Source organism: Platalea leucorodia, assembly GCF_965183815.1.
Source record: "Platalea leucorodia genome assembly, chromosome: 3".
Lineage (NCBI taxonomy): Eukaryota > Metazoa > Chordata > Aves > Pelecaniformes > Threskiornithidae > Platalea > Platalea leucorodia.
The window spans coordinates 103,937,867-103,949,891 of record NC_138825.1 but is presented as its reverse complement, the minus strand read 5'-3'; the positions used below and the strand labels follow the sequence as shown (position 1 = coordinate 103,949,891).

General features: G+C 36.2%; 1 protein-coding gene across 1 annotated transcript in view; it reads right to left on the bottom strand.

Moving 5' to 3' along the window:
* The window catches only part of CSMD1 (CUB and Sushi multiple domains 1), a gene marked incomplete at both ends in the record, with an annotated part of 1,257,610 nt that overhangs the window by 111,314 nt on the left and 1,134,271 nt on the right, over positions 1-12,025 (bottom strand). Inside the window, 2 exons of the mRNA XM_082305706.1 lie at positions 1,541-1,687; positions 5,935-6,123. Of these exons, the coding sequence (XP_082161832.1) occupies positions 1,541-1,687; positions 5,935-6,123 (336 nt within the window). The remainder of the gene's footprint in view (positions 1-1,540; positions 1,688-5,934; positions 6,124-12,025) is intronic.

Here is a 12,025-nt window from a genome sequence, read left to right as displayed (position 1 = left end):
ATCTACCAGCTTCCCTCGGTCAACTAGATGGGTGACCTTGTCATAAAAGGAAATTGAGTTGGTTAACCTGGACTTTTCCCTTGTGAACCCATGCTGTCTATGACCAATGACTGCATTGTCTCTCAAGTGTTTTTCAATAACTCCCAGAATAACCTCCTCCGTAATTTTACCAGGCACTGAAGTGAGACTGACAGGCCTGTAATCACCAGGGTCTTCCTTCTTTCCCTTCTTGAAAACTGGGACAATATTTGCCAGCTTCCAGTCAACTGGGACCTCTCCAGACACCCAAGACCATTGAAAAATAACGGAGAGAGCCAAGCTGTCTTTCTGCCCTACTTCCTTGACTTCTGACACTTTGGAATTGCCTGCTCCTGTGCTCTTAAAAGATGGCTCTTAAAAAGTGACCAGCATTCACAGGCCTCAATACCTTCAAAAGCAGATTCCCAGGGGACCTTACTAACTGCTCATTCAGCAGCCCAAAGTCTGCTCTCCCCATATGCAGGGTTGAAGATTTGCTGGCAGTTTTTCTCCTGTCGCCAATGATTTGAAACTCAACTACTTCATGGTCACCATGACCAAGACAGCCACCAATCACCACTTCACCCATGAGTCCCTCTCTGTCAAAAACAAATCTAGGAGGGCACCTTTCCTAGTAGACTCCCTGAGTACCTGCATCAAGAAGTTATCTATCTTCAACATGCTTCTTCAACATGCTTCAGAAATTTCCTGGACCTGTTTGTGTCTGCTGTATGATATTCCCAGTTAATGCCTGGGAAGTTAAAATCACCCATAAGGTCAAGGGCAGTTGATCTAGAGATATTCCTTAATTGCTTGTAGAATAATTCATCAGTGGTGTTGTCCTGGCTGAGTGGCTGATAGTAGAGTCCCACAACAACATCCACTTTATTTGCTTTCCCCTTCATCCTTACTCAGATGCTGTCAACCGTGTCGTCGCCAACTGTGAGCACCATACAATCCAACCCCTCCCTCACATACAGTGCCACCCCCCCACCTCATCTGCCCTGCCAATCCCTCCTGAAGAGCCTATAACCATCCATCACGGCACCCCAGGACTCATCCCACCAGGTTTTGCTTATGCCAGTGAGTTTGTAGCTCTGGGACTAGGTCAAAGCTTCTAGCTCCTCTTGCTTATTCCTCATGCAGTGCATATTAGTGTAAAGACATTTCAAATGTGCTCCAGTGTGCTCAGCACATCGTGGAACAGACTGAAGGACCTCGCTAGCACACTGCCCTCAAACATTGGCATGCTGCCCCCAGGCTTATATCTAGCTAGCCTGATTTTATCCCTTTCCCCCTTCAAATCTAGTTTAAAGCTCTTTCAATAAGCCCTGCTAGCTCCTGTGCAAAGATCCTTTTCCCCCTTTCAGATAGGTGTACCTTGTCTGTTGCCAGCAGGCCTGGTGTCATGTAGACTGACCCATGATCAAAAAACCCAAAATTTTGCTGGTGACACCAGTTTCGGAACCACAAGCTATATGTAATCACAAAATATAATTTAATGGAAACCATTAATAGTTACCTGAGTAACGGATCTTGAATCCCTTCTTGCTGGTTGCATGATCAGTTGACCAGCGAAGATATAGCAGATTCATTTTGCTTGTAAAGTTCAGTTGTCCAGTTTGATTTCCACTTAAAGCAACTAGTAGAGGGCTTTGCCCAGAAGAACCTTCAGAGATGAATAAAGAAACTGTTGAAGTTTTAAAGTACTATCACTTTAAGTAATCCTTTCCATATTTTAACTCAGCTGTGAATGTGAATATACAAGGAAAGATTAGGAAATAACATGACACATTGTTGCCAGTGAAATAATTAACAGATCTCTATTTAAACTTATCCATCTGTTTTTAGTTTTCACTAGAGGGCACAATAAAAAATCTTGGTACAAACAAACTGAAATGCAAAACAATGAGCGTTTTTGCCATAAACACTGAAAAATTAGTGGATTTTTTTTTAATTAATTTCTATTTGGAAGAATTACTTTGAATGAGGTTATGTTTCTGCTCCTTGTCCTTTTGTATCTAATAATTATTTAAACTGTTTTCCAACTAGTGAGTGGCAGCAAATCTTTACATTCCTTAATATTGTGCAGCTAGTATAATTTTAAACACCACCATATTACATAGTGAACACAGCTAAAAAATGCCCCATCACATACGAGATCATCACAGTTTCACTGTGGAATACACATATTTACAAGTGCTATGAATTTACAATACATACCTCATTAGGACTCAGTCCTGTTGAAAGATAGTGTGTTTACTATGGTATCATTTTAGTTTAAAAAAACATACACATATGGTAAATACAGGATGCTGAAAAAATATGTTCTGGTACTAGACCAATATCTTCACCTCAATAAAATCCAATAAAACCCTAGAAGCACAAACAATGATTCAGGGGCTAACTGTATAATAAAACAACATAGATGCAAGAGAAAAAAAAAATAGTCTATGTATCAAAGCAATCTCTGACTGAAGGCTTTCTAAAACATGAAATGGCATCTTCTTCCTCCATATGAAGGTTATGTTTTCTCCAGCTGAACTCCTCCCTTTCATATGCCTTTTGCTCCACATTTTTCAATTTTAGGAAAGCCACATTCAACCAACATGATCTTGGCCACAGCAGCTATTTCAAATAAAGAGGCTGCTTCATTCATTTTTGCTGAGTTTGAGCAGCTGCAGCCTGATCAGCTCTTCTTATGTTACATGAAAACACAAAAATAAAACCGATTCAAACGACACCTAAAAATTGACAACCATTGTTGTCAGCCTTCTCCCCCTCCAGTCCGATAAAAAATAAGAATGTTTTCTGATCAGGACATTGCAAGTACAAAAGGGAGGCTATAAAAGCCACAGAAAACCATAAAGATTAAGACAACCTCCCAGTCCTTAGGAACTGTAGTTCAGTCACCATAATGACAAAACTACAACTAAATAAGTATTACTAAATAAACTCTAAATAATAAATACATATACAAAATAAGAACAAACAATCATAGCTTTAGGCACAGGTTGCCCAGCATGCCCTCATCAAAATGCTTTGTGGCTTGTTTGTTTTTCATATTAGGGTGTTAGTGTTTGGTGATTACAGTGTAGGATAAACAATGAGAAATGCTGAGGTCAATCCCTATTTTTGCTTGGAAAAATTATTTAGAACATGACAATTCAGTTAGTTTCTCTGTGCTTCACCCTGGGTTTTCTAAAATCTGTTTAATACATTTGTTACAATTTAGAATGTATGTGTTCTTTCAAAATTCTCAAATAAAGGGGCTAAAAGAGTGCAATTACAAATAAAGATCTAGTACATACAAAAAGGTGAGAATATTTCCTTATTTGCAATCCTGAAATTAGTTTGTAGCACCACATGCCACACCACTTTTTTTAGCCATTGGGAGGTCAGAGGAATGATTCGATGTATTTTAGTTTGCTTTGTTTTTCCTGAAGTTGAGTTTCAGTTTCCATACCTTACCTAGCAGGCAGCTCTTCAGCTGATGTTCAGGAAAGTCAGCAGCATGACTTAGATGTTCCTGAGTTTGACTTTTTTTTTTTTTAATTATTAATTTAGAGTTTGTCTATATAAGGAAATAAATACTCAACTTCTGGTGTGCTGACCTGTCACATGATGCTTTCCTGAATATTGGTAAAAGCTGATATTTCCATCTAATTTCAATGACAGAACTTTGTTGGTTTATTTCAGGGAGAAAAAATAAAACCCCAAAGAATATTTACTGTATTAAATGAATGCTGTTCAGTATAAGTAGCCTGAATACAGTGTTTTAAAGTTCAAAAGCCTTTAATAATTATATTCATGGTACATTTATGGCTTCTCTAGTTTAAAATATAGGTGGGATCTCCCAAGGGTCTGACTGATAAGTGGGAATGGCTAATGGGCTTATTGCTCCCAGCTGACCAGGGTAGTCTTATTGACTGGATGACTATACTGATCATCATCCAGCTGCAGAAGCACCATAATTTAAAGTGTGGTCAGTTAGGTGTAGTCACTATTTTGGCATACATTCTAAAGCTGCCTTTTAAAGTAATCAGAGACCTGTGCCTTAGCAAATATTATTTCTCTAAAAGTTGTCTTGCCGATCTTTATATAGTTTCTGCGTATAGTTTGGTGACATATCTTTACCTGGTTTAGATAGACTCAGGCAGTTCTACTAACTTAAATGAAGGTATGCTGTTTTGGACTACACAAGGTCCCGGGCTATGATGTATATTTATTGCAAAATGCAATAATACAGAGAAATACCTAAGCTAGCTCTGAACAAGCTAGTCTGAGTTATATCCATCACTGGAAACAGTATAGCCACATCAGCATTGCCTTCTGCCCCAACAAACTCATCACGCTGAGATGTAGAACTAATTAGCCCAGCAAAGCACATTGCTAATGTGGCAACAGGGACACAAGCAAGTATCTCTGCAAGGCACTGCAATGTGCCATATTTAAATACCAACTTGTTGAGAGCTAGCTCAGGAATCTCTACATGGCACTGTATTGAGAGGTTATAAATATGCCATTATCTTTCTCATTTAAGTTTGCTGGTAGGTGGTAGAAAAAATTACTTCAGTAGAGCTGCACTAGAGATGAATTTGTAAGAATATGATTTCATGTCATGAAACAACGATGCCTAAAAATGTAGTAACTATGATAATTCTTCTCTCAGATCTATTCTTGATAATCTGGTTTCATTAAATTTAAATGTATAAGAAAGAAAACAAAAATCTTCATCGAGAACTTTAAACAGTTTCAGCAGAATTTTTCAAAATAAAATAAACAAAGTGATCAGACCAGATAATACATATTGTCTTGGTGTTAAATACAAAACAGAGTGGAGGAAAATACAGTCCTAATAGATTTTTTCAGACTATTTTCTCCACTAACCTGACAAGGACAAACACACACATTATATTAAAAAAAAAAAAAAAAAAAAGATCATAAACATTTTTAATAGAATGAAAAATACTGTGTTTTTTTTCCAAATGCTGCTATCAAAAATTGAAAATATTTTAATAATTTTAGACATTAAAAAATCTACTCTTTAAGAAAAATACTTAGGGAAAGTTACCTCAAAACATATGACCTTTTAAGATTTTTCATGTTATGAAACTCCCATAGTGAATATTAATCAGTTCTATCATAGTTATCATATATTCTTGGCTAATGAGGGAAGATATGATAATGGTCTCCAAATGAATAAAAATATATTAAAGAACAATCAGGGACTAGTTATTCTCATTGATCAATGAGCACAGAACAAGTGATAACAAGCTCAGAATTCAGCAGAAAATAAGAATAGCCTGTTAATTAAATAGGGCCCTTTGAGAGGTTGCTGCTATGAGTAACACTCTGGAAATTGAGTTTTTGTAATTTCTCTACTCTTTGTGCCAAGAGATGGTCAAATTCTTTAACAGGGGTGTATTCAAACAAGGTACAGCACTGGTTCTGCTATGCTATGGAGAAAGTAGACTGGGCATTTGAACTCAAATTTGAGTATTTAACCTCAGATAATTTTATTAAATTGGACAAATGGAATTATGCCCTCAAAATATTTCCTCACCAGAAGTGATCAATTACAAAATAGCATGTTAACTTCTCCTTTCAGACACCTCCATACATTTCCCAAGAGAGAGAAAACTGTATGACTTTCATAGGAATGCTGCTGCTGCTGCTACTGCTCGTCCTCTAACAATACCTAAGAAAAATTAAAAGCTTCTTTGTCTTGAATACAGCTATAAAAACTTTCATTGGCTAACACATTTAGATTTAAGGCAAAAGTAATAGAAATACTGGACTATTGTTTCAGTTTCAGATTTATCAATGCATTATGAACCCAACAATTGGAAATCAAGCTCCATTTGACTCGATATTTTTTCTTTTGTGGTTAGGCAGAATTTAAATCTCTCTTACCATCAAATACCTCCAGCTCATCAAACTGCTTTTCACTTTGAAACATTTCTACAAAGATGGAGATGTTATATCCTGGGTCAACCTTTATAGTCCAAGAACAGGTCTGAGAGTTGGGATAGGTGCCTGGGTAACCTGGACTGAGGATCACTCCTGATGATTCTGTACGGATTTCATTTGCTGGACATTGTGCTAAAAAAGGACACAACAAGAACAAGAATACCAATGAAATAAAATGTTTCCTTTCCATGAAAAAATAGTATTATTTTTCAGAGATATGTATGCTTCAGGTTCAGTTTCCAAATGAAAACATGTTAAAATCCTATTCTAGATGGAAGGAACAATAAAGCTCCCTTTAGCACAAACAGAAACAGGACCACCTTTATAAACCTTGCATTTATGAAACAGGACACTAATTATAGTAAAACATTCATCCAGAAATATGTCACAGCCTAAAGGGTTTACAGTCAAAGGATTCACATATGCTGGTGTGATCATTCACATAGGTAAGGTAAAAGTCCTGGTAAAACTTTTTATTTGGAAACCTAGTAGCTGTCTTCGATTTGAGTTCTTAAAAAAAACGCCCACCTTTAAAAATGAAGTCTGTTACATGAACATGAAAACATTTTGGAGCTTCTAGGCACACACAGATAATTTACAAACATACGTGTTTTATGCAGACAAAGGGTTTATTTTGGATACAGAATACTCCAAGTCATCGAAGTAAGACCTTCTCAGCAATCACTTCCCCTGTTATTTAAACTCTGAACTCATAACATTTTACACAGTTTCACCTGGTATTCATAGACGTTTATGATCCCTGCATATAACAAGGAGTATACTATACTAAAATGCTGTAAATTTTATATCCTAAATACCAGCTTTGGTTAAGAAATTCTTTTGTTGGTCACTGTTTTTAACATTTTGCCTCGCATGCAGGACTGATTTTTTCTAGTGTGTTTGCTGTTGAAGTCTGATACATTTTGTCCACAGTTTCATAATATATGTGCATATTAACAATGTTTTTTGTGGAAGATTCGCAAATATATCTTGACAGAAATGCATTCCTGGAAACTGTCCGGCACAGTCCCCAAGTACTTGCATAAATTCAAGGTTATAGGAAAGGTGAAAAACATAACAACAGAGGAAAAATGATCGGGGAAAGAAATATGTTACAGGGGAAAAAACACACATAACTATCAGAAACCAACATTAAAAACTGGACCATTTCCCTTAGTTGGCTTTTTACAAACTTGGAAGTGAAATTTAGGTTCAGTTGTATCCAAGAAGAATTTTGCTGTAAACTTTTGGAAAACAGTGTCAAGACTTTATCTTTAATTGTCCTCTCAGAGAAATTAAGCATACTGGTATGTCCAGTCTTTACCTTCTGTTGCATACACTGGAGACAAATCTGAACCCTCCACCAGAAGCAACAATGCAAACAAAATACGAATTTTATCAGTTAATCCACATATAAATTAACCATCACTTTCCTACATAGTGCATAGACCTTTACCTTTGAGAATCTGACTTATTTCTGTCCTTTCTCTAACCTAGATACAGTTTTCCAGACTTGTGTATGGGAGGTAAGAGAAAGTGTACATGCCTGAGATGGACAATACAATGTTCCATTCACTGTCCCAGATTATTTAGAATATTTTAAATAATGATACATTAAGTGAGAAAGATATGAGTTTCAAACTTACAAACTCATTTTCTGAGGACTACCAATTTCTTAATGGCACCAAAGTTTAGAAAAAAAGAAAAAAGACAAAACAGTTCTTTTCTGATTGTTCCAACACTTCTCTAGATCTGACTTATAAGTTGAGCCTTCAGCACAAAATTCAGGCTGATTTTTCTTCAATTGTGTTTTTTTTATACTATAGCATAAATTATAAATCACCTATCTAAAAACTACTCTGATTATTTAGGGACATAAGAAGGGGGGAAAGCGTGAAAAAGTAAAAACTATTTATTATTCATTTTTGTCATAGCCCTTTCTTCTTCAGTCTGCTCTGATAGACTGGAGAATATGTAGCATTATCATGCCAGTAAATGCAGGAAGAAATATTAGATTTTTTAAACCGTCTCTTCCTCTCCTCTCCCTCAGCTTGTTTAGCTAAAAAATTTCTTCAGTCAGAGAGAAAAATGTCAGTCTGTGAAAAGGGGGGATGTAATATGCAAGTGAGAATATACTGTCAAGCAGGGAGAACAAGGTGTGGGCTGGGGAAAAAATGGCAAGCAAATCATTTTTTCTTGGCATGTGTCCCTTTCTGCTGTCATTTGACAGCACTGGCTGTAGCAGACAGTATCTCTAAGAAGTAAAGTAATTTTTCATAGAAGACATCCTAAGAGAGGGAAAGTCTATGGGGTAATGGTATATAAAGTAGTAAGTATCCTTTTGACAATTTTAATTCAGGAATTGTCTCTTGAGATAGAAACACCTGTAGCCAAATTACACTCAGAAATTTCACACAAGCTTCTGTGTAAGAATACAGCGTTGCATGTATTTAATGACAGTAGCTTCTTTCTCATTATCTTAAAATGAAACACACTCTTACTTTGACTTCCTGTATACTTCAGAATAAGAGAAGAACAACTTCGAGAAAATACAGTCAATAAATGTTCTGACTCATGAATCTGCAGCAAGTACAACAGCAAATTATCATAGAACAACATTGGGCAGAAACCTATTGTCAGATAAATAATAACTATTTTCCCTTAGTTAAATACATGAGACTTATTCCTGAACAGAAGTTTGGCTAGCTATGTGGCATTTCTGTCAGATATGCAGTAAAAGTGCTCATCAGTTATGAAGAGTAGCTGACATGACACAGTTCCACAACCGCTTTACCCCGTAATATCATTTACTTATGCTACAAGACTAATTTTAAGAAAAGAGGATGGCTTTTACTGATCTGGTACTGGCTTCATTGGAATGTTTGTTATAATGTTAAAGTCTGCTAGAGCAACTTGTGGATTAAAAGGTGGTCTTCAAAGTCATAAATTACAAGTATCCGGGAGAAATCAGTAATGCTGTCAGACTTTTCACAGCGAGACACAGTGATTCTTTTCAACACTGGAAAACTATCACTTCTCTGGATAAACTATGCTTTAAGAAATGGCTACAATCAACTAAACATGACAAAAAAGTAGTTGAAAAGCATGGGACATTTGGAAGGAAGATATGGGATTGTAGCAAGTACCTCTGGAGTGTTTCTTAACAAACATGCCATATCTAAAAACTAACAGCAGAGATAGTAAGGATACAACTGCCTTTTGTTGCCTGCTTTTCCTCAGCATCTTAAAGAGTTATGGAAATGACCATTGGTTAAATTACTCATGAAATAAATTATTTACTGGTCGTTCAGATTTGGGGCCTGCAAGAAAAATCTGGATGTTACACAGCTACAGTCCAAACAAGAATAAAGCCAGCTGGTCTCATAAAATGGAAAGTGTGATTGTACATTCTTCCAGAAAAATTTACAGTTGGGTTAATCTAAAAGGTTATTATCACAGCCCTTTATATAGGTGCTCTTTGAGTTAAGTTCCCACAGGTATCATTTCCAAAGAGGTGCACTATAAGTATCTTCTTAAGAACAGGCTGCATGAACTTCTGCTTACTTACTGCAGTATATGAAGTTTTTGGAATCTGGAATAGAGGATTTTGAAGTAAGAATAAGATTCAAGATTACAGTTTAAAAAACCTGTTTATCAGTTTATAGTGATCCACAGAACATCATTGTCATAAAGTGTTGAGATATTCTTCACTAACTCAAGAAACTCACTGAAAGTATATGAAAGAAATGGAGCCAGGGAAGGAAATGCAGTGAAAAAATAGAGGAAAGTCACCAATCCAGATAAGTGAAAATTGCTAGTTTCCTTTGGGAAAAAGAAATGTCATAGAATAGGAAGAAAGACAATCACACTCAAGAAAGCACAGACACCTTGACAGTGAGCACCTCAGAAACCTCTGAAAATGATCCAGATGAGAACTGGCCACTGTAAGAATGGTCTGCAAAAAGAAAAAGAGACAGGACTAGGAAATTGCAGGGAGAAAAAAAAATATTAAAAAACTCACAGAAATTACTACTTCTGCCTTTTTCTTACACCTGCTTTGCTCTTAGATCATCTATTATTTCTTGTAAACGACATCAGAGACAAAAAGAGAAGCAGAGAAAAAGGCAAGGAGATAGCTCGTTTGCTAGATTTGAAAAAATAACAAAAAATCATTTTTTTCAAAAGCAGGTAAAAGTTATCAATAGCAGAGAAAGACTGCTGCTAGCTTTCTCATTCCTTGCAGCTGATTCTTAAGAAGGGACCTGAAACTAATCTATTTACCACAGGGGCAAATGTGCCTTTTGCAGATGTTTCCTCATGCCCTTCTCATAATTGAGAAAAGGTATGATGTTGCTTTGTAATTAAGAACATTACTTTGGTGGATGAATATTAAAAATCAACAGCTTAAAGGTCAGAGAATTTCCTTGAAAAAAACATCACATGTACACAACATAAGAAACAGATCAATGCAGGATTGCCGTAGGAATTCTTTCCTCCATATATCCTATTGCATTTACTTAAAATGCACCTCTCTAATACAAATCAGCACAAATAGTAACACAAAGGGTGAAAGAAGATATGGAATATTCTTCTGTGTTACTGAGACAAAAAAGAGTGTCTTGTGAGGCTTCCCTCAGCATATTCTTAGGGCAGAAAATTCAACTAAAAATGAAACTCCTGTCTTTCTAAGCTGTAAATAGCTCAGTACCTCTCCTGTGCTAGAGCAGAAGTGGCCAAATCTCCTTATACAGCAAGCTATAGCCCTAACTCTTCCAATGGCCAAGATTCACTTCCTATGGCTAAGAGTCATTGAACGAGAGGTCCCTTCCAACCTCAGCCATTCAAAGGAGATGTACCACAGGGACTTATGAGAGGAACAGTTCTGGAGTAGTTCAGGGGCATGGGAAGGCAGACAGCGTATTGCTACTTTGCAGTTTGGGAGGCTAGCTGCACCGCGGCGTTACGCGGCAAATTGGCAACATTCATCTTGGCAGCCTTTGCTGGCTCTCTTTCTCCACCATAATGAATTACTCACCAACTTCCCCCCAGTACATCTTAGCTGCTGATTACATGACTTAATTTCTAGGGTAGAAGGTAGACTTGAACATTTTACAAGATTCATATGGTTAAGGACATAAAATTGAGATACTGAGACAATGAAACTGCTTCACCTTGCTCTGTAAAACTAAAGGCACATCCATTTTCCAATACCACTAATAACTAATATTTATCAATTGAATAAAAATAAACTTCACAGTACTATTGTATTGGTATCGTACACACAACAGGTGAAAACAAAAATCTGCAATTTGAACCCTTTTGTTCTATAAGATTAGCTATCACCTTTAGCATGGTATTTCAAAACAGAATACTCCTAAATACAAAGTCATACGAATTGCTTCAGTTGAGGCATACATATTCCATCATTAATACTGTTTCTTTTATTTGGCAATCAATTAACACATTACAATTATATTCTTCAGTATTAAACTTGATACCTTCTGGACTCTCTTCTGTCACCTAAGTTACAGGGTGACTGAAGTCCCTACACATTTAGAAGTTTAGGAATTGATGTGAATTTTACCGATCAAGAAAAATCTGAGCTACAAAACTCAGAATTAGACACTTGAGCCCCGGAAAATATTTAATTATCATTTATTTATAAGTATAGCCCATGAATTTTAAAAGTAGCTATTGTAAAATGGTTTGGAATGATAACAGGAATAAATATTAAAAAAAAAAAAAAACAAAAACAACAAACTTGCTTTAGGCATATTGGAGGACATAAGCAATCTATTTTACATTAATTTTTAATCATATTGTTGCACATGTAAATTCCGGGTACTGTTATTTGTTAGTTTGCATAAATTCATACATACATGCAATGCTTATAGAAAAACAACAGGAAATAACGAAGATCTTTCTTTATGTTACACAGTCACATGTAATTGAGTGCGGTGGAGCAGTGTCATGAGAAAAGTAATTCTGCAGGAGAGCATAACACTCTCATCATATCCTAGTTTCAAGAAACAGA